Below are 23,224 nucleotides of genomic sequence, written 5' to 3'. Positions count from 1 at the left end.
AAGGTGTTCAAGACAAAAGAAAAAAAGTAAAAATATTAATCAGTCTTAGTGCAGCTGTCTGCTGGAACCCCCAAGAGCTTTGAATTGTATAATTGAGGAAGAACAAAACTGGGAAAATTTTACTGCAAAGTTAACATTTTTAATATTAGTGTTCCATAACTTCCTAATATAGTTATCGATTGTTAAAACATTCTTCAATTTAGAGACTGGTTAAGCATGACTGGAAAGCAGTGAGATGGCAATGTTACAGAGACTATAGCATGAGTGAATTCTGTATTTGCGTGGAGCTCGTATTTCTTCTGGAGATTCAAACATGTGCAAAGGTCGTTCTGCACAAATGACACTGAAAAACTGAGGCCTAAATGTTTAATTGATTTGATGGTTCATCAGCAATAAAGCACGTGTATGCACTGCATCATTGATTAGTTATGCAACATTAATCCTTAAAATATCACTTTAAATGTCCCTTAAAATGTGAAGTAGGTGAAGTAATATCCATGCTACGCCAAGAACAAGTAAGATTTTAGGAAACTAAGGGTTTGACATGTACAAGTCAGCTGAGACGAGAAATAATGTATTCTTGCTTCCAGTCTTGTGCAGCACCTTACAGGAGACTGAACACTGTGAAACTAAATGAAAGTGATGATCATATTCTTCATCACAGGCAAGGCGTATGTATAATTACAGCTAGTCAGCACTCAGACAAAGTCACAACTTCTTTTCTGTCTTAGATAATGTCACCAGTTCATACTGGCAAGCATATGACCTTTTATGCTAATAAATGTTTCTTGATGTGAACAATTAAAATGCTGTTCTAAAAGGTGCATCAAATAATGTTTGTTTTTCTTCCCAATATCATTAATTAGATTAAGTAAAAAGTTTTAGCTTCACTGTATTTTAGATTTTCTCAGAACATTCTTAAGAGCTTTGTAAAAATCACTGTTGTATTTTAACACTGTTTAGTATTTAGATACATTCTTAACTGTTCTCAACAAGATATAAGTATAAATAGATTTACTTGGGGAAAAAAAAAAAAAAGGAGGCAAGAATACAATGAAAAATCTTTAAGAAAATGTGTGTTGCTGAGTGTGCATGCTCATGGTATTTATGGACACATACTTTCCATTTGGGATGTAATTTCCATATTTAAACTAAAACCTACAAACACTAAATATTTTGGCAGTATTATAGGACATTTTCCCACATTTTTGATCCGCTTTGCATGCAAATTGCAGATAAATGAACTCTTGCTTATAAACCCTTCTTCTTTTACTAATGTCAGAAATGATTAACATTTCATTTACTGTTTACATTCACACATTTCATTTACATATGTTGCTGTTTATACTGTCTTTTTATGTCTACTGAGATGAAATAAAGAAATCAGAGTAGTTATAGTAGTTATAGTACTATATAGTTATAGTATAGTAGTTATATATAGCTAGTACTCATATAGTACCACTTTGTTATTCATTTGTCTAATAACGCTACAAGGATTGGAGACAATATATATATACATTCCTTAACAAGATTCAGATTTTTTTATGAAAATATGTTTTTGTGTGGCAGCAGCGTGTACTCGGTAATTGCAAACAATTTCCAAATTTTGCTTTAAAAATCTTTACTTCTGTAGTTTAGCAAGGCATTGACTTTTGCTTTTTCTTGTTCAAAGTTGAACAATGTCTTTGTTGCTTTTACTCAGTAGCTCAATTATCTTGAAATCTATGCAGCCTGCAACATTTAACAGTCCATTTAGGATATGTAAAAACAAACAAACAAACAAACATGCTTTTCTCTGCTTCTGTTACTGTGTAATAGAAATCTGAGCAATAACAAGATTACAGATATTGAAGAAGGAGCATTTGATGGAGCCTCCGGTGTGAATGAACTATTGCTCACTAGCAATCGCTTGGAAAGCGTTCGAGACAAAATGTTCAAAGGACTGGAAAGTCTTAAAACACTGTAAGTGTAATTGTTTGAGTGTCCTTATCCTTCCTTTTGGCCAGGTATTTTTTTAAGTAATACTCTATCTGTCCTGAAAACTTTGATTTTGGATTAGCTATACTCAAGCATAACTTAGTTTTTGTCCCTATGTTATACAAAGCTTATAATAGAGAGTATAAGCATTCGTTAATTATTAATTATTGATATAGCGTAGCTGAAGTTATTAGACTACAAAGATTATGGGTCTTCTTAAATGAGGAAGCAATTGAGAATGGGTAAATATCCAACTGTAGAAATGGTAATGGGAATAATTATCTGCTTGAAACTAACACCATTTTGCATGGAAATTATACATTTTACGTAATGGACTCTGGTTCAATCCAGCTCAACCACTGTTGGATATTTTGCTAGAGGAAAAAATGATTCTGGTGGATTTTGAAGTGTGGGAAACGATACTCTCCTAACTAATTTTAATGTAATTTTAACAGTGAAGGGAGGAGTAAAAGCACTGTAGCTTGAACTCATTTCAGTCTTTCCATGAAGGCAATTTAGCTCTTTCCATTCAAAATATATATATGTGTATATTAAAAAAAAAAAATGTTTATACTATTCACAGCTTCTTGGCCTTCAGGAGTCAGTCCTTCTGATCAGAAGACCAGAGCCAAGATCGTCTTTGGGGCTTCAGCTGTCCAAAGACATGAGGCATTCTTAATAAATCAGACCTCTCATTTCTAACTTCTCATTTAAAGCTGCTAAAATTAAAGCTGCTAAAATTAAAGCTGCAGTTAGACAGGAGTGTGGGAAAAAAATATTCATTTGTTGAAGGACAGGTAGAAAAACAGTAAGCTTTAAAGCTCTTGTGGTTTACTAACAGATGCATGAGATTTTAAAATAGGCATTTCTTGCTTAATGTTCTGAAATTTTTATTAAGTAGTAGAGTCATGCTAAGAAGGAATCTGGGTAGCCTAATTTCATTAATTTGAAAGACTTGAGAATGTAGTGGAAGGGCTTTCTATCTTTTATTCTAAGAAAATTCAGGCCAGAAGGGACCATGGGAGGTCAGTCTTCTGCTCAATATAAATAGCAGTTTTGGACTCATTTAAGCTCAGGAACATGAAGTGGGAAGTAGGGACTGCTACGTGTATCTGATTTGGAGAATTTTATTCAGTTTGATTTTATTGTCAAATACTGATTCTGTTACTGGAAAAAAAAGGGGGGGGGGAGAAAAAATAACACTTGGGGAAATCACCTCTTGCTTCTGCGAAACCCACTCACCTTTTTGTTCTCCAGTGCCCTCCAACACGCTACACTCAGTTCTCTTGGTGTCACTGTGGTTCCTTGAGCAGTAGCAGTCCCTCCAGTCACACCTCTTGGCCTCTGCTTGGGCAGCGGTTCAGCTCCAGCCCCTGCTCAGACCACCACTTTGACTTGAACCCCTGCCTGGGGAGCTGCTCCTTTGGCTACGGCTCCTGTCCAACTGCTGCTCAGCTCCTCTCCCTCCTCCTCCTCAGGGTGGTCTTTACTTTCCATCTCTTCTCTCCTCCTGCACTGGCCTTGCTGCTCCTTTTTGCCCCTATATTTGCTGCCCTTTCTTAAATTCAGAGGTGCTCTAGATTCATTCGATGGGTTAAGAGGCACCACAAATTCCTCTGAATGGTTTGGTTTTGCCATGCAGGGCCCTTGCAGTGGCGGCTGGGTCTGGCCATGGGGCAGCCCCAGGCCTCTCCTCACAGAGGCCATCCCTTCACGTTTATACCTATTAGAAATGAAGCATTCGCAGGTACAGTTTTTAATGCTAACTTCTTTGATTGCCAAAGTGCACACAGGAAATGTCAGCTAATGTTGTTTATATTTCAGTAATAGAGCAGTAATAACACAAAATATTATTGAGCGCTTTGACCGTCCCTAAGCTGAGAAATGCTGAGCCTTATTTTCTCAGGATGCTGAGGAGCAACCGTGTGAGCTGTGTGGGGAACGACAGTTTCACAGGCCTGAGCTCCGTCCGCCTGCTCTCACTGTACGACAACCAGATCACCACTGTGGCACCGGGCTCCTTCGACACCCTGCATTCACTCTCTACATTGTGAGTCACATTCATCTTTTATCAAACACAAATTTAAACTCTATCAACATTTTGGGGCACTTGTTCTAATATTTTACCATATAGTTTCACAGTAGAAGCTGATGTCAAGGGAAAATTATGAGTTCCATAATCAGATTTTTCAGAAAAAGTTGTTTCTGGACCATCAAGAATAGTATGTTTTCCTGATGGCCCTTGACACAGCTCTAGACTGGTTTCCAGAAGTGCCTGAGCAAGCATGAAAAATGTCCTGTTATCCATGCTCACAGAAGCCCACTAATTTGAACCAGCATAGAAACCTACATTTGGGTACCCCTCATGCCAACTGCAGATGATTTAATCACCTTGTTGTCTTTCGTTTTGCACTCTGCAGTCTGGTTGTTATTTTAAATTCAGTGGGACTACTAGAGATATTAATTCATACCTGTTTTATATTAAAGATTCAGTCTCATTTACAAAAAAAAAAAAAAAGAAAAAAAAAAAAGGGTCTACCTTTTTATTTAAATGCAGTGCAATTTAAGGAAAGGGAAAATGGGGGGAGAAACTGCCAGTCAAATGCTTTCTGTAGGTAGCATCATTCAGGAAAGTACTTAATCCCCTTTTTACATAAAAAGTGACACTTTGCACCAAGTGACTAATTTGTGCATATTAAGGATGGCATGTTTATAAATAATGGAATTGTCAATATGTTTATGCTGAAGTAAGAAGATGCCCAAAGTACTGAGACATCTAGAAGTAAATTCATTTTTATAACTGGCATGTAATCAACGTAGCTGTCACTTTAGATAGAAAACTTATTCTCTGGAGCAAATAAAAGATGGAAATCTTGAAATGACAAATTAATGGAATAGCTGTTGTCAGGTTAAAGCTAATAATGTAAAGTAATCAGACTTCATCTCTATATGAAATTATTGTATTATCAGTACAGAGTGGCTTGACAACAAGTCAAGTCTTTGACAGTTTTAAATTATTTCTAAATGAGCTATATCAAGATTCACTACACAGAGCCTAAATTACAGCTTTCATCTATGGTTTGTACATACTGTTGTTTGAAGAACTGTATTTAAGCTCAGGTTTTTAAAAATAGAAATAGCATACTTAGAATGAAAAAAAAAAAAATCTGTCATCAGAAGTGAACTTTCATGTGGTTCTCAGAAACCTCTTGGCCAATCCCTTCAACTGCAACTGCCATCTCGCGTGGCTTGGAGATTGGCTAAGGAAGAAACGCATTGTGACAGGAAACCCTCGCTGTCAAAAGCCTTACTTCCTCAAAGAGATTCCCATCCAGGATGTGGCAATTCAGGATTTTACATGTGATGATGGTAAGAAATTTAATAGTTAAAATTTTATAACTTCAGCTTTTTTATGGATAGTTTCATTATTCCTGTAGATCACAAAGCAATATTCTTTGAAGTGACAACTGGTATTCTTTAAATCACTTCATCGTTATTTCCTGCTCACTTTCTATGTCAGTTTAAAAACCTTTCATCCATTTTTGGATGATTAGCAAGCACATGACTGCTGTGTATATGTTTTTAAAAGTTTTTCTTGCCTATGTTCTGTACTGTAATTGTAACTTAAAGATAATATAAAGATTACATACATCGATCAAATGTTGTAGTTGAAATGAGAATATTTTCAAATGTTGATGCTTGAATCAAGCACTCTTTCAAGCTACTTGATCACTTACAGCTATTTTGCTCAGTTTGTGACTTTGAGAATGTCAGAATTCCCCTTACCGATTAAAGAAATAATGGCTTCTATCTTGCATCTCTCTCACACACAGTTCTATTTCTTAAATTATTAGTTTGTCAATTCTCAAGGCTGCAACTTTACTTTAAAGAGACTCTGTTTATTTTAAACTATTTTCTAATTTTGAAAATCAGCATATATTTTCCTTTATTATATTTCACTTTATGTTCTTTCTTTATGATCTTTTTTTTTCCAAATAATAACATTTTTATCTAGTAAAACAGAAACATACTAAATAAAATGTTACTTGAAATGTAAATTCTTGGAGCAGTGGTTTATAGAGATGAGAATATTTTCCATCCATAGAGATATCATAATGCAAAAATCTCATTTTTGCTTATGGGAATTACATGTGGGACATTATTGCTAATCCTGAAATGTCATTTGCGTGGCAAGCTTAGCATCTGTTTGTTTTTATTAACCAGGAAATGATGACAATAGCTGTTCTCCACTGTCCCGCTGTCCTGCAGAATGTACTTGTCTAGACACAGTAGTTCGCTGCAGCAACAAAGGCCTAAAAGCTTTGCCTAAAGGCATCCCAAAAGATGTAACTGAACTGTAAGTGGCACAGTTTTTTCCCTTTCATAGAAATCAATGTCAGATATATAGTGTCAGATTCATCTGTGAGGGGAGAAGTGAAGAATTGGCTTCACTTGTTCAGTTGAAATTTATTAAAATAACGCTTTGTAGATATAAAGACTTGCAAAGAATCTTGAGAACTCTGAGGTTATGTTTGAATTAGCAATGCTCTCTTAAGTCTCAAAACACTTAAAGAACCCTCTGTTGCTGCAAAGCTTTACAAATCTATGTATATTAAATTATAATCACTCTCGGAATTTATAACCCCAACAATGAACTGTCATGTCACTGAATATGGTCATTATATTACAATGAATTAAATTATAGGCAAAAGTGAATTTGATTATTCTGAAGTCATTATTCTAATGGGAAGGAATGAAGAAGTTCAACTACAATTCAGAAGCAAAAAGACAGCAGTCTATTAACGTGTTTGTGTATTTTCATAGCAAATGTGGGTTTGTGATATTTTAAAAAGACAGGTTTTAATAAATATAAAGTGAGATTTTTCATATAGGCAGTCATATAATCTGGGATATTTCATTACTCAAGATTGTTTTTTATATGAGAAAAATGGTACATTTTATGCATATATATAATTTGATGTATTTATTTGCATAAAATCGTTCTCTTTATGCAAATATATCATTTGAATATGCAGATGGGCAGTAAAGCTGATATAAAACCAAGTTTGTTACCTTATGTATTGTCTGAAGATAATGACTGAATAGATACTCACCAAACCGGATGAGTCAATGTTTATGCGTTATCAAGGGGAAAGTATAAACCTAAAAATTGGGTTCATCATATACTTTGAAAAATGGTTGCAAAACTGAAAGAAATAGTTGGGAATTACTGACAAGAAAAAGGTTTGGTCATATTGTCATCCTGAATTACAAATTGCAATTGTTTAGTATTAAATTATTAATCCTTCATAATGACTGATTAACATGGTGCTTTCTTCAGAAGACATCATAACTGTCTTTTAAGTCACTGTAACAGTTTTATTATTTTACCATTTGTTATTATATATATGATTCTGAAATGTCCACCAGTAATTTGGTGCTTAAAAGTATCCAAAAGGAATTGATCATAAATGAAGAGAAATTACTAAGAATTCAAATTAGCACACAGCGATATAAGCCTATAACTTTTTTTTTTTTTTTTTTCTAACAGAAGATGACTTAATTAAACATAGTCTGGCATAATAAACACAATTTGACAATGTTAGGGTATCAATGCAATGTAAAATTAAGCGGCTGAAGAGTGATACTTTTGGAAGTGCAAGTGGAGCCCTGACTGTGACTGAAAACTCATTTGTGTACAATTTTGTATGCTTTAATTAGTATCTAAGCATGCAATTTAGCATATTTTTCAAAAGGATAATGGAGGTGGTTCCTGTTAGCAGTTGCATACTGATTGATTATTCTTGTTCATTAGCATGCATAACCCTTCTAAGATGTACCCTTCATGTATTTTATAAAATATCTTAATAGTTGCTTCATTTGAACAAGCAGGAGTTTTATCAGCCAAGTGGATGCTTATAGTACTTCAGTTCTAATGAAGCTAAAGCAATATATCCTAATTTATCTGTCTGATAAAATAATTTCACCAGAATACTCATTTCTTCAAATAGTTTAAATGTTGTGGGTTTTGTTTGGTTTTTAATAATTATGTTCGTGGTCCATCCACTGCCATTTATGTAAATCCATTAACATAAGCAGACATTTTGGATTTGGCAGGCATCCAGAAAGAAATCAGGGTCCAGGAGGAGGGGGTGAGGGTGTTGATTAGTTGTAGGTAGTTGTTTCTCGGCCTGGCAATCCATTAACTGTGTTTCAACCCATCAATTTAGTTAAGTAAAAGTTTCCAAAGATGTTGCAGCATACTTAAAGGCATTAAGCTCAAAATTCATCTAATAATGTCTGTAGCCAAGACTGCTATTAACTTAAGTGTGTTGCAATCATTTGGATTGCTAAAGTATCTTCTTTGTATAGAGATAATGAGGGCGTAGTTTTCGACTTGGGTTCTGGGAGACACAAGTAATACCACCTTAATGCCACCATTGGCAAGTTTAACCCTGTTGAGAAACTAACGGCCTTTTATGTTCCTGCCCCTCACTTTGTGCTCCATATCAAAGAATGGGGTGCATTCAGCAGTTCCTAGAATCTCTAAACTACTTGCCCTGGTTAGATGAAGATCTCCTCCACTTGCACTTTGTAATGACTGGCTGCACACTGGAAAGCTTTTTAGGCATGACCTGTTAACCTTTCTTTTCCTGTAATTCAGGTTCTGATATGGTTTGATGGCTCTGCACCTGTTAACTAACTCTAAGGATGAGCAAGTTTGTTATTGAGAATAATGAGCATGGAATATGAGCAAGTAATATAATACAGGCTCTGTAAACCTATAAAGAGGAAGAAAAAAAAATCTAACTTTTCTAGCAAAGGGTAATTGATTGCTGTCTTTAGTCCGTAACATACCACAGAGGAACAGGCTTGTGATATATCATTCCTGACACACCATGAGAGACATGAGGAAAAATTATGGAAGATGACCTGAATTACAGGCATGACAAATGAATTTGCTCATATTCAGAGCTGATACCAGCCCATGCTCTTTCTATATTAAAGGACTACATCTTAAATTTAAGGTTATGTTTCAGCTTACAATGGCTCAAAATCCATGCTTAATTGAAGCCATATAAGTCAGATATATGCTTTTCTTTTCACCAATAGGTGTTTATAAAATAGAGCAAATAAAAAACTCAGTTTGCAAAGCTTTTAAGAATAACAAAAATGACTATGTAAGGGTTAGCTGTTTATACCATTACTTCATAATATCTGATAGAAGAGTATTTGCATCTTAGGCTACAGATCCTCAGTTGTGTCTCTAAAAAACTGTATTTGTACTCAAGGGTTCTTACAAAATGGGAATATTAGGTATTCACACTAAACTTTCTGTACTGTTGGATTTTAAAATTAGTGCATTAAAAAAAAAAAAAAAAAAACTCTATATTTTATTTTTCTATTTTAGTTATTTGGATGGAAATCAGTTTACCCTTGTTCCAAAAGAGCTTTCCAACTACAAGCATTTAACACTTATGTAAGTAGTTTTATATCATCCTTTTCTACTGGTGTGGAAACAAAAACAAAAAATCCCGTACTTCATCATATATGTTTTTAGTTGTAAGAAAAAAACATGAAATATATTATGTCTTTTAGTAAATATAATGCCCAAACACATCTTATGATGGGATCACATCTTACATATGGCATACTTGGTCACGTTTTATAAGCAGGGCTATTTCATTCCAGCGATTACACCACAGAGTAAGTAGTTAACCCGAAAAGAGATGTAATATCTTACAAAATGTGTTAAGATAATACAGTATTCTGTTATGCAGCTCCATAAAGGCACTGAAATTATTTTATTTATAAAAGAAAGATTCAGTGATATTCATATAGGAATAGCACATGCTATGACTGTAACACTTGAATATAGCCCCTTCTGTTTCTCCGATAATATATGGTTTAATGACTGAAGAAGAGAGCTTGTCTAGAGCTCCTTACTGCCAACTCTGTTGCTGACTCACTCTGTGATTTGAGGCAAATCCTGCTCCAATACTTATTTCATCCACTTCGTGAAATATTTGAATATGTTTTCCATACCTTAGAATGGCAAAGTGGGAGAAACAGGAAGACTGTCAATGTAAATGTCTGTAATTCCATGGCCTTTGTTAGCACCATAAAATTTGTACAGCTGAGGTTGAACTGCATAACATTCTGAAATCACTTGTGGTTTCAGTATAATCAGAAAAAAGTAACAAAAGTAGGGAGTAAGAAAATCCCTTAAATTTCTTTTTGACTGTTTTTAGAGCTCTGATGGTAAAATTGAAAGTAGTTTGGCATTCAAAAACAAGGGCTTGCTGTCCTTTATTTACCTCGTGCTAGACAAAAGTGGTCATGGTCACAAATTTAGAGAAGAGATGCTTCCAAAACTTTTCATATTTTGCCAATTGCATCAGGAAAAAAAAAAAAAAAAAAAAAAAAAAAAAAAAGATTGAGAAACCTTCAATATTCTCAAATGTATACAGTGTAGGCCTAGGAAGTCTCTAGTCTCTATGAGTTATTCAGGGAAGTTATGCAAGGTCTAACTTGAAGCACACATAAAATAATAAAATATAAACTTTGGAATCTTAGTACATACAAGAAGCATAGATTGGACTGAATGAAGTAATAATGTCAGTGGAGGCTGAAAATGTGACTGGAGATTAAATTAATTAGAATGATAGTGACAGGGCTTGCATCACAGAGATTGTACCTACTCCTTTTCTATTTTTGGCAAACATAGAAATTGGATAACTTTGCCTCTTAATCAGAAAATACACATAAACTATTTACCAGACAGCTGTAGTACAATAATTCATAAGCTGAACAGTAAATAAAATACAAAGAAGATGAGTATTAACAGTCTCTTCATACTAGACTTGTGGGGGTACATTATTGTCATCTCTTCTGAATGTATCCTCATACTGCTGTTTGGAATTTGAGAATGATCCTTAGCTGTGTTTCAAAAACCAAAACACTATGCATAGTTCTGTGGCTGAACTTGGAATCACATGTCGTTTGAGTTCCAGACTAACATGGAAAATTTTTATTTCTAACTTCTTTCTCATATGAATAGATTGCACTGTTATATGTGGTTTAATATGTTTATTATTATGAGTCAATTATCTTACATGCTTTCATGAAATTTCAAGTGGAGAAATACGTATACTGCACTGCTATTCAACAGTACTCTAAGTTAAAATACCAAGGTCCCCTCAGAAACAAATGCTTAAACAGATTTAGAATTAAATTTCACCACAAAATACAGTAAACAGCAGTGAAATAGCATAAAATGAAAACTAAAGCACAATATGAGAACAAAGAAGAGGCATTATTTAAATTTAGTACAGCTTTTTCAAATCGTCTTTGAAGTTGCCCACATACCACTCCAGCTTCTATCATACTTACACTTGAGATTTTATTCATTAGAATATTAAACAACAAGAAAGATGTTAAGGCTATAAATCTTAGATAGTGTTTTTTATAATAATAGCTCTGGGCTTTGATGTGTTCAGCCTGTAAGTGTTAAGTAGATTACTATATGATACTTACTGACTAAAATGATTTCAATGTTAAAACATCACTTTTATTTCTATACTTGGGTTCATGTAGGATTGCATTAACTCAGTAGCATGATGGACATTGCTGTTGTAAAAGAATGCATCACGCTGATCTTTCATCTGTGTTGAAATGAAAATGCTTTTCATTGATCAAGCTAAACACTTGCTGGGCTTGTATATGGCATGTGAAAATAAAAATGTTTGCTGCTTTAAATATTGATACCAATTATGATACTACTTCTACTAATAAAAGTAATGTGTCTGTCAGTTTAACTTCCAGTGTTTCAGGACTTGGGCAGTCATTTTAAGGTCTGAATTTCTGAATTTATTTTTTATAGAGATTTAAGTAACAACAGAATCAGCACTCTTTCTAATCAGAGCTTCAGCAACATGACTCAGCTGCTCACCTTGTAAGTTTAAACATGTTAACAATGACACTTTGGAAGCATTACAATTTTTTTTTTTTGTCTTGGAAAGAAGGGGCATTTTGTTGATATTAAAGCTTGCTTGTTATGGAGGCTGTAAAATAACTCGTTTCCTAACAACCTATGTGTGCAAAAGCTGTTACGGCCTTACTCTGCATTCAGTTTACTGAATGCCTGATATACCTGCTGACAGGATTTTGTATATTTTCAGAATTCTTAGTTACAATCGCCTGAGATGTATCCCTGCACGGACTTTTGATGGATTGAAATCACTTAGGTTGTTGTAAGTATTATTTTTTAACCATAGTCATTTTCCAGAATTTTTATTTGCATATAGCAAATCTGTGTGAAATTACTGGATTTTTAAATCTATCAAGTATTTGAGAAGTTATAATTACATAGTCTTGAAACTCTTAAGTGTTTTCATTCTGAGAAAGTATACTATTAAAATGCTGCACAACATATAATATGACCCTACACTTTATTTTTCTGCTTTTTAATCATGACTGTATCTCTTTTGTGAGTTATATTCTTGCTTGTTATAAGAACTAAAGTATAAAAAAATGTCATACATAAATTTTCATATATATATTTTTTCTACAGTATTTTGAAGATTTTTATTCCAACAATAAATATCTGTCTTTATTGTTTCATTTAATATGAGAGTATTTCCATCAGGATCAACTATTCAAAACCAATAAAAAATATTTTGATTCCAAGAAAACGTTCCACTTTAGCACTAGAAAGAGCATGGTTGAAAGAGCAATGAGAGAAAAGAGCACGAAGCAAAAAAGGGACAAAGGAAAATTAAAAAATGGTCATTCTAGTTTACACCTTCATTTTGTTATAAAACAAACAAACAAACAACAAAAAAAAATGCAGAAATTCTCTCTCAAAAGTCCCCAGTTGAATCTGTAATTTTTGTCTTCGTTTGAGTAGCTTCATTGAATAGCTTAGTTGGATTAAATGTCTCAAATATCTCAAGAATGGCATTATTTGTGTTTACATAAACTCAGTTTTTTTATGTAAAAGTAGATCAAGTCTTAACAATAATTCTGCATGTGCTAGATATACATGTAAAAGAATGAAGTTAAATAACAGGATATTTCTGTGCAGGTTTGCTACAGGAGACAGTATTGATACTTAATAAGGTTTTTATTGTCAAAGGAGTAAAAACCTTATTAAAAACTTTTATCAAAACCTTATTTAAAACCTTTATTTAAAACCTTATTAAGAACCTTTTCTATCAACCTTAGTAATTATGAACAGTCAATACCTGTATTTTCTGTGCATTTATGGAAGATAAAAAATGCATGAACCAAATTAGCAGGAATTTCAGGGAACTGCTAAAAAAGTCAAAAATAAGTCTTCGGCCATACCTAAATCCAGTAAGTACTTTGCAGTACTTTGACTGGCCTTTATTCTTTGAATTAAAAAAAAAATAGTAAAAAAAAATCAAATGAAAATATATGATGAAAAAATCAAGTGATGAGTAGGCTGCTGATTAAAGTTTAAGTAAACACGGCTGGAAACACAGAGGAACTGAAAAATATGAAAAGATGAAAACTGTTTACAAAAGCTGAAATTTCTGAAATTGATTTGCTGAGATTTATACATATATATTATTTTGTTTATTTTCTTGTTAAGGTCTTTACATGGTAATGACATTTCTGTTGTTCCTGAAGGAGCTTTTAATGATCTCTCAGCATTATCACACCTGTGAGTATTCAAATGATAAACATAAATGATTTTATGTTATGTTTAGCACATTTCATGCAGTTGAACAAAGACAAATGCAAAGACCTGCTCCAGAACAACCCCAGCAGAGGCTGGGGACAGAATAGATAGCTAGCAGCTCAGCAGAAAAATCCTGGACCTTCTGCTGGGCAGCAAATTGAATGTCAGGCATGTGTCCTTATGGCAACAAAGGCTAAAGATGATCTGGACTGAATTAGTAAGCGAGGAGCAAGGTGACTGAGGAGGGTGGTCACTCCTGCTTGGCCCTAGTAAGGACACATCTGGAATATGTGTTCAGTTTCTCCAGTACAAAGTAGACGTGTATGAAACAGAGCAAGTCCAGGATAGAAGTAGGCAAGGTGTGGAGGATGCTGTGAGTTGTGAGAAGTTAAAGGAACTGGTTTTATTTAGCCTGGAGAAGGAGATGTCAAGGCGGGACCTAACAGCAGTTTTTAAGCCTTTAAGGGAATTATAGCAATGATGGAGACAGATTTTTCTCAGAGGTTGCAAAGTGAAAGATAAGAGTCAACAGTCACAAGCCACAATAAGGGAAGTTTCACTGACTTAATGACAAAAAAATTCACCTTGAGGGTAGTTTAGCTTTGGAACAGGTTGCCTGGAGAAACAGCAGAATCTCCCTCCCTGGAGATTTTCAGAACTCAGCAGGACACAGTCCTGAGCAACCCTGGTCTGACTTTGAAGTAAGCCCCACTTTGTTCAGGAGGTGGGACTAGATGACCTCCAAAGAACCCTTCCAGCCTAAATTATTATATGTTTCTGTGTTGGTGTTTGTTGACATTAAATGCGTGGAATCTGATTTCAGAATATCATCTGAAGCACTATTTCGGTCCTTAATTTTCAATGGTAACTTAGATTAGAGCAAGTTACCTATCTATAAAGCTCACTGTGTTTATGGGTAGTTATTAAATCTTTTCTTTCCTTTAAGGAGTAAGCTGACTAGTGCCTTTAAATGTACCTATTTTTGATGTTTCTGGATAGCTGTGGTTGTTAAATAAAAATAAAAAATAAAATAAAATCTGCTTCTAATTCAATATTGGACTTTTTAATTTAATTTTGCATTTCTCAGAAATTTGATGAGCCCAAGCAAGCTTTAAGTCATTGATCAGTCATTCAAATGCTACTATTAGACTACCTCATCTACATTAAAATCAGTAAAGCTTACATAGATTTGATTGTCTTTGCTGTTATTTTTTTCTTAACATTACCAATTATCCTTGCTAACATTCTGATTTTAGCAGAGCCAACTGCTCAGTTCACGTTGACATCAGGCTGACATTCACTCTTGTGAATATGGCCTGGACAAATTGTAGGTATTTGTCTTTACATGTGAAGTTTGCTATTACACGACTATATTACCAGGTCTGATTTTTGTTAATGCTCTGACTAAAGCCTGAATGAACATGTATATGTGTGTGTGTATGCACTTCCTTCTGTTCATCTGGAAGCCTGTAGCAATAATTAAGAGGGCTTAGTGTGGCAGAAAAGAGTGTGTCTGTTTCTACCACCTTTGCTTTTGTTTGCCAAGGATTTTATTCCCTTTCTTGAAGATCCCCTTATCCAAAGTTGTGGAACAATCTGAAAGAAGCTCTGTGATTATTTTATTGAAATGAATATGGGTATGTCTTTATAGAAAAACAAAACAGGGACTTAAAAACCTTTACAGTAATTAATCCCCAAAATCTCTAGCTAAATTGTTTTTTAATTAAAAAAAAATATTTAAAGAAAATGATTTAATTTCACAACAGGACAGCTCTTATGTAAGGGGTAGTGTAGTTTTATTTATGTATACAGCAGAGATCTCTTACAGAATTCTGCACATAGTTGTGAATTCAGTGGGAGATCTTGAAATAGGCAATAATTAAATCAAATTTGGAAGCTTAGAAACAGATGGTTTGTACCAGCCTGGGAGCCATAAACTGAAAAGGAAAATATCTGGGTGGAACTTTGTGAGACTGCTTTGGAAGAAATATTTTATTCTTCCTAACTTAATTTCCCAGTATCAGTTTCATTCTGATGATGAAGTTGATATTGCCCATTACATACCAAATGTGACACAGAGTTAAGTTTATGGAAATGCAGGTACGAATGGCTATTTTTTTTTTTTTACCAAGTTTGTTGTTAAAACAGTCAATTCTTGATTTAAAACCTAAATATAGAAACTTCATGCACTTACACTAAGGGTCAGTTCGGTGGATGGAGGTATCGTTTGTGTTTTGAGATTTTTGCCAACCTCAGTTTTCTGGGTTCTCTTTCTAAAAACAAACATTTCAAACTCTATTCCCTTTTTGTTTATCTGTTTTCCATAGGGCTATTGGAGCAAATCCTCTTTATTGTGATTGTAACATGCAGTGGCTGTCTGACTGGGTAAAATCAGAATATAAAGAACCTGGTATTGCTCGTTGTGCTGGCCCTGGAGAAATGGCAGATAAACTTTTACTCACAACTCCATCTAAAAAATTCACTTGCCAAGGTACTGTTGGTGATTGTTTGATTGTTATTTACATTTATAATACATTTATTTTTACATATATTTACAATTGTGCATTTAGTACAGTATCTTCACTCTTGTCATCACTTCTCCTCATACTTAGGGTTCTAGCTGTTGGTTCCTTTCAGGAATTGTATTTATTTTAAAAACTTCTATGACATTTTGTTTTGTTTGCTTTTTGTTTGTTTTTGTTTGTTTGTTTTCATTCAAGGGATGGAGAAAGTAAATCTTATTTGCAGTGTAATACTCATCAGTATATAGATGTAAATAGGTAGCTGGTACTGTCTCACTAATGACCTAAAATTTCAACATCTACACTTCTCTTAACTAAAGAATATCCTTTCCCTTCAGATTGTTTACAGTAAAAACTGTGAATACAACCATAATCCTTGCAGTCTGCATTATCTCAGTGATACGTAATTGCATCAATATGCCCAGAATGCTGTTTTCTTTGATGTTTCAGAAGAAAGCCTAAAATACACAGAATAGATAAAAGATGTGATTACCTGTAGAAGTCTCATTCTAGATGTTATTATATGGGTAGGTTTCTTGGGGGTTGAAACAAGCATTTATCTCTGTGTTGGTACCAATCTTACTGGCACTTTTATGACAACTTACATTATTTCAATTTAATTATCAGGTTCTTTTTCTGAACCTTAGTATTTTTTGTCTTAGAACAGTATATTTTTGATTCATATGTGAGAGTAGACTTAGTTTGTTTTGCTGTTTAATCTGCCTCAATTCTCTCAATTTGTCCCCTTTTAAATATTCTGGAAGCACAGCTTCTGCTGTAGCTTCATTTTTCAGATTCAGGCTTATACTTGTAAGTTATCACTATGTTTATAGTTATTTTTGAGACACCAGATAAATATGATCCATAGAAGTAACTTACTCTCAGAGTATAGGTAGCCTTCAAGCTATTTTTATGTATACATCTGTTAATGCATTATCAAAGGTGAGCATTATCAAAGGTGTAAATTCTTCCTTAAAGAAGCATTTGGACTTCACCAGAGTTAGCTCTCATCCCAAGTTGTTCCTTACAACGTTCTATTAATTCTGTTCATTCTTCTCTCATTAGGCTTTCTGTGAAAAATTGTTTCTGTAATCAAAAAACACTGGAAATCCAGCCCATTATTTTGTATGTGATACCAATTAATTATCCTTCCAAATCCTTCTTAGAATTTTTCAGTAGTATTTCTTTGAGGTCATACTTGTGTTAACAGCATATGACACTCATCTTTTGCAAAGTTCCTTATTCTGATTTTAGATAGAACATTTGGTGGCCAATCCGATTGTTTTCTCTACAAGCATCCACAGAAGAATATTACCGCAGTTACGCTTTTCTTACACTTTGTTGCAGGTATGTAAGTGAAATGAAGGACTTGTTTGGTTGTTTTCTAACTCTGTCATTTTAAAAAAAATGAGTCACTCCTTCCTACAGTCATTATTATTTTTCTGTCAGACGTTCCAGATAGTACATCTTACTTCCTCTTGCCCATTAGAAAATATCCTTTGTATTATTATGCAGGGAAAGTATTGTATTTCTTTCACTTCCAGGAACAGAAATCTAGTATTATGGGTACCTTTGAGAGAAATAATTTTCCTGCCACTGATCTTCTGTGAAGATGTCATAATTACAGATTGCCACTCAGCAGCTTTTCAATGACAAGATGGCGCTATAAGACATTATATGTCTGTTATCCAAAGTAATTTTTTCTTTTGCTTAGAATCATAGAATCTCCTGAGTTGGAAGGGACCCACAAGGAACATCAAGTCCAGCTCCTGGCTCCACACAGGAACACCCAAAAATCAGACCAGATGTCTGAGAGTGTTGTCCAAATGCTTCTTGAACTCTGGAAGGCTTGGTGCTGTGACCACTACCCTGGGGAGCCTGTCCCAGTGCCTGAACACCCTCTGGGTGCAGAACCTTTTCCTAACACCCAATCTGACCCTCCCCTGTCCCAGCTCCATGCCGTTCTCTCAGGTCCTGTCACAGAGCTCAGCACCTGCCCCTCCACTCCCCTCGTGCGGGACCTACAGGCCTCCATGAGGCCATTCCTCTGCCTGCTCTGCTCTGGGCTGAACAAACCAAGGGACCTCAGCGACTCCTTACACATCTTCCCCTCTAGACCCTTCATCTTTGTAGCCCTCCTTTGGACACACTGCTAGTCTTTCTTATATCGTGGTGTCCCAAACTGCACACAGTATTTGAGGCAAGCCCACACCAGAGCAGGGCATGACAATCCCTTCCATCAACCACCTAGCAACACCATGTCTGATCCACCCCAGGATACATTTGGCCCTTTTGGCTGCCAGGACATACTGTTGACTCATATTCAACTTGCTATTGACCAAAATCCCCAGATCCCTTTCTGTGAGGCTGCTCTCAAGCCTCTTGTCCTCCAATTTGTATGTATAGCCAGGTTTACCCCTTCTCAGGTGCAGAATCCAGCACTTACTCCTGTTAAACTTCATATTGTTGGTGATTGCCCAGCCCTCTAATTTGTGAAGATCTCTCTTCAAGGCATTTCTACTCTCTACAGAGCTAACAGGTTCTCCCAGTTTAGTGCTGTCTGCAACTTACTTAGTATACCTTCAGGGCTTGTGTCCAAGTAATTTATGAAAGCATTAGAGAACTGACTGAATAGGAATTATAAAATTATAAAAATGTTATATTCCTATTAAGAAATAGTTGAGTTTTTTTTGTTGTTGTTGTTGTTTTTTTTGTTTTTTTTTTACAGATATGTATCTGTTTATTTTCTGCTATTGAGTACAGAGTAACAAGCAAAATGTGTAATTCCCTCCTATCAGTACCTCTGGATTCAGTTCAAAGTGAAATTGGTACTTGAATTTGAATCACATAAAAATAGTTTCCTGTGAAAATGAGCATTTTAAAATGAAGTCTCTGCTATAAAATTCCAAAAAAAATGGACCTTACTCTTAACTTTATGAATTACTTTCCTCCAGGAACCATCTTAGTGTTTTCTTCTTGCAGCTGTTTTTTCTAAGTTTATGGGATTTTTTTTTTTCCTTTTTATTTTTTTTAATGTGGCCTCTAACAGATTCTCAATCTTTTACTCCTTTACCATCCATGCCCTGCTTCTAGAGATTCCAGGGCCTTGTGGTTTTCTGATACCAGGTAAGGTTGTAAGTGATGGAATGGGTGATATGTTTAAGAACAAACCTTCTGACCTTCCTTTTGTGAACCTCAGACAGACTTTTTTCCTAAGACATGCATGTTTACTGTTTGTTTCTCCCTTTGATGAATTTAGAACTGACTCTTCATAATATATCATTTAACATAGTTGTATGAAAAGGTTTGTTATTTTAAAAGCCTAGATTCAGGGTCTGAAAAATGCGATTGAAATGATCATTGCCACTGCATTGTATTCGTCAGTGAATTCGTTAGCAGTTGTGATATAAGTGACTTGGCAGATACTGATTTTGAGGCCATATGCAATAGCAAATAGGAGCTCCCATGTCATAAAAAGTCAGGATTTCAAGTTTTTCTTGCAAAGGTTTCTCTAGAAACTGGTCTTGGGAGGGTTTGTATTATGCTTTTCTTCAAAAATATTAGACAAATAAATGTGTGTGTGTGTATTTATCAATAAAATAATATGCATTTAGTTTTTTACTCGTTATGAAAGAACAGTGTTTAATTTGCTTTTATTTTATGATTTTTTTTTAATTATGGCTTACTCAAGGATATATATATTTCTGCAGTGTGAGAAGTTAAACAATAGGGTATTCTACTTCATACAGAATATTTTCTTTTCATATGCAGGTCTTTTAACACATGCAAGCAGAAAAGGGAAGGAATGATATAGTGAAAATGAGAATAAGTTCCAGAACTTTCTTTTCATTAGACTTAAGTAAAAAAAAGTTCTAAAAAATTTATTTTTTAATCTTATAGCTGTAAAATGATTAATCAAATTGATGTTAATTTTCATTGGATTCTCCATATATAGTAATATGAAATAAATGCTTATTACACAAAATCAGATCAGTGTTGTTTACTATCTTGCTGGGAATTGTGTTTCCATTTGCTGGCTCTTTTTCAGAAGTGAAATTTAGATTGCTAATCCATATAGGAAAATAACCTCAGTTACTGAATTTTTTTTTTTAATTCATGCCAAATAATTGTCAGTTTAAGAAGTAGAAATGAGGCCATCACGTTCAGCCTAATCAGTTGAGACAAGGAAGCAGAGACTTTAAGGCTATAGAACAGTGTTACAATTTATCTTCTTTTATGTATATACTTCTCACTCTATATATTTTTCACAGAACATTTTAATACAATCTATCAATAACCAGAAATAGTCTACAGTAAATAGGCAAGACTTTCCATATGTTAATTCTATGGTGTTTGTTTCAACTCACCTACATTTACTGTTTGCTGCTTTAACAAACTATAGTCAACTATAGATTTTTTTTTTCAAATAAGGTAATGAAGACAAGAATAGTCAATGATCCATACAGATGGTGACTTTGGCAATTGTCACAAATTAGCGTGTTCATCTCCTTGCATTTGCTTGCAAACTGTGACACAGATGGATACGAGCAACTGCAGATAAAAAGAAAAATTTGTCAGCCTATTCCCAGCATCCCTATTGTATCTTTATAATCATATGGCTTCCTTCCATGCCAGCTCCTTTTCAATGACTTATCTGAGTTTAATTTCCAAAGAAAAAATAAGAAAGTTAAGACATCTGAGTAAAGACAAAACAAAACAAAACAAAACCCACCATACCTCAGTAAAAGTGCACTGTTGGTTTGAAAAACATTGCAGTCTGGCTCATTTTGATGAGATAAATCAGGCAGTTCTACCACCATTAGATCTGAGAAGTCTTTTTTGTGTGTGTGTGTCTGTGTGTGTGTGTTGTGACTGGAGAAATCACTGGTTATTCTTTAAAATTTACAAATTATCTGGAGATAAGTATAGATTTTTTTTTCCACTGGTTAAATATGAAAATAAGCTGGAGGCAATAGTGTCATCAGGCAATAAAGCCGGAAGTAGTAGAGAATGTGTGTTCATTCTCTTAATAGGCATTTAGCCAATTCAACCCTGTTTTCTTTTACAGTAATCAATCATCTTTCAATTTTCATAAAACATAAGAAAATGAAGCATTATTATAAGCAGGTGATTTCTAAATTTAAACAAATAACTAGTAATTTATTTGGTTGTCTGACAAAAAGAAAAAAAAACAATCGATAGTTTATAATTTGAAAATTCAACATAAAAAAAAAAAACACCATTATGATTTTAAAGCAATGAAAAATAAATAAATGTCTAATAAATATTTATATTATAGGGATAAGATTTACGTACGCTAAAGATCTCCATCACAACTCTATCTGGCTTGTGAAACTTTAGATTTTGTCATTATTCATTTCTATATTCTATTCTTATAGTCATTAATATAAAAAACATGACCACAGGCATTGATGGCAGCCCTCATTTGCACATAGATTCAAGGTATAGTCTGTGCTATTTTGAGGCTCAACTAATGCAGCAATGTACAGAACTGTGGCTGACTCCATAACAGGGCAAGCTTCAATATAGACCTACTTATGGTGAGAAAGCTTGGACAATACAGTTTATAACATTATAGTTCACAGATGTTCAACCAATTTACAGGTAATTCTGCCAGTTCATGTTTGCCACCAGTCCTATATGATCCTGAAAACAACAAAAAAAAATAAACAAACAAAAACTAAAAAATTGTGTTCTCAATAATACCACCAAGGGAGGGATTAGAAACTGTTATAGCTCTTTTTCTCATAGGCAATTTCTACCCACTAAAGAGACAAAAGCTGAAATTGTATTCTTCATTAAATAAAAAGGAAAGGTAATTATCATGGATCAAAACTGTGCAGATTTCAGATAATGTGGATATAGGAATCCCTTTTGGGTCAGGTTTTTGCAATTTTTTTTTTTTTTTTTTTAAAAAGATAATTAAAAATCAAACCAAAAATAAATAAATCCAAGTGTATTTGGGCACATAGAGGAATTATGGAAAGTCAAGCATTCAATTCACGTAGAAATACCACAGTCTAAAATACAAACATTGTTTTAAAAATTAGAGCAATGTGCAAATATATCCTGTCAAGTATAAATCAGTGTTAGTTCTTTTATGACTATCACATTTGTATTTTTAAGGGCCCGTGGATGTTAATATTCTTGCAAAGTGTAACCCCTGCCTATCGAATCCATGTAAAAATGATGGAACCTGCAACAATGATCCAGTTGACTTCTATAGATGTACTTGTCCATATGGTTTCAAGGTAGGTAATGAATGAAGAGGAAAAAAGTATTACTGAAATGTAAGCCTCTCCATTTTAACATTTACAAAGAGTTTTAATTTACTCCACTAGACTCTGTATTTTCTTAAATGATGTCCTTGTTCCCTGCATAGGGTCAAGATTGTGATATTCCTATTCATGCCTGCATCAGTAACCCATGCAACCATGGTGGAACTTGTCATCTGAAAGAAGAAGAAAAAGATGGGTTTTGGTAAGTTGTTTTTAATTGTAATATCAGAAATCTATTGACTCTTAGAGTACATGAAATAGCTTTGGTGTTAATCTTTGGATTCTCTTTATTGGTAATTGCACCACAAAGTCAGGTTTTCAGTGCTTCTCAAGTTTTCAGAACATGTTACTGTCCATGGAAAACTTCTAAAGCTCTGAAACTGTTAAAAACAACAACAAATAATTATGATTAGTTGAGGCTTACCAGGTCAAGACAACATAGTATTGACTCCATTATGCTAATTAATAGCTGGCTAGATCCCTGCTGAAAAAAATCTCACAATTCATCTGTTGTTGTGTGTATTACTTCAACAGACAGCATGTAAATGATAAAATGTAAATCCCACTGAAACAGAAAATTAATGATTCATTTGAAACTCACTATGCCAGCAGATAAACATGCTGTGAGCATTTTTAATCTTGAGTTATTTAATCACACAGTACAATTACTCCAGATGTACTTCATGAATTATGAAATAAAGTTCTTTAGCATTCTTCTG

The 23,224-nt window shown here is 34.2% G+C and overlaps 1 protein-coding gene across 16 annotated transcripts in view; it reads left to right on the top strand.

Annotated features, from left to right (window-relative positions):
• Window positions 1–23,224, top strand: part of SLIT2 (slit guidance ligand 2) — a 256,661-nt gene that overhangs the window by 199,045 nt on the left and 34,392 nt on the right. For 15 of the 16 annotated variants that reach the window (XM_035323812.1, XM_035323806.1, XM_035323807.1 and 12 more), the window contains 11 exons: window positions 1,819–1,962; window positions 3,884–4,027; window positions 5,180–5,346; window positions 6,202–6,334; window positions 9,389–9,457; window positions 11,861–11,932; window positions 12,159–12,230; window positions 13,595–13,666; window positions 16,012–16,175; window positions 22,354–22,478; window positions 22,610–22,707. In XM_035323812.1, the coding sequence (XP_035179703.1) occupies window positions 1,819–1,962; window positions 3,884–4,027; window positions 5,180–5,346; window positions 6,202–6,334; window positions 9,389–9,457; window positions 11,861–11,932; window positions 12,159–12,230; window positions 13,595–13,666; window positions 16,012–16,175; window positions 22,354–22,478; window positions 22,610–22,707 (1,260 nt within the window). The remainder of the gene's footprint in view (window positions 1–1,818; window positions 1,963–3,883; window positions 4,028–5,179; window positions 5,347–6,201; window positions 6,335–9,388; window positions 9,458–11,860; window positions 11,933–12,158; window positions 12,231–13,594; window positions 13,667–16,011; window positions 16,176–22,353; window positions 22,479–22,609; window positions 22,708–23,224) is intronic. The other variant, XM_035323811.1, reaches the window with a different exon arrangement.

This window comes from Oxyura jamaicensis, chromosome 4 (genome assembly GCF_011077185.1).
Source record: "Oxyura jamaicensis isolate SHBP4307 breed ruddy duck chromosome 4, BPBGC_Ojam_1.0, whole genome shotgun sequence".
In the NCBI taxonomy this organism is placed as follows: domain Eukaryota; kingdom Metazoa; phylum Chordata; class Aves; order Anseriformes; family Anatidae; genus Oxyura; species Oxyura jamaicensis.
This window is presented reverse-complemented; position numbering and strand designations above follow the sequence as displayed.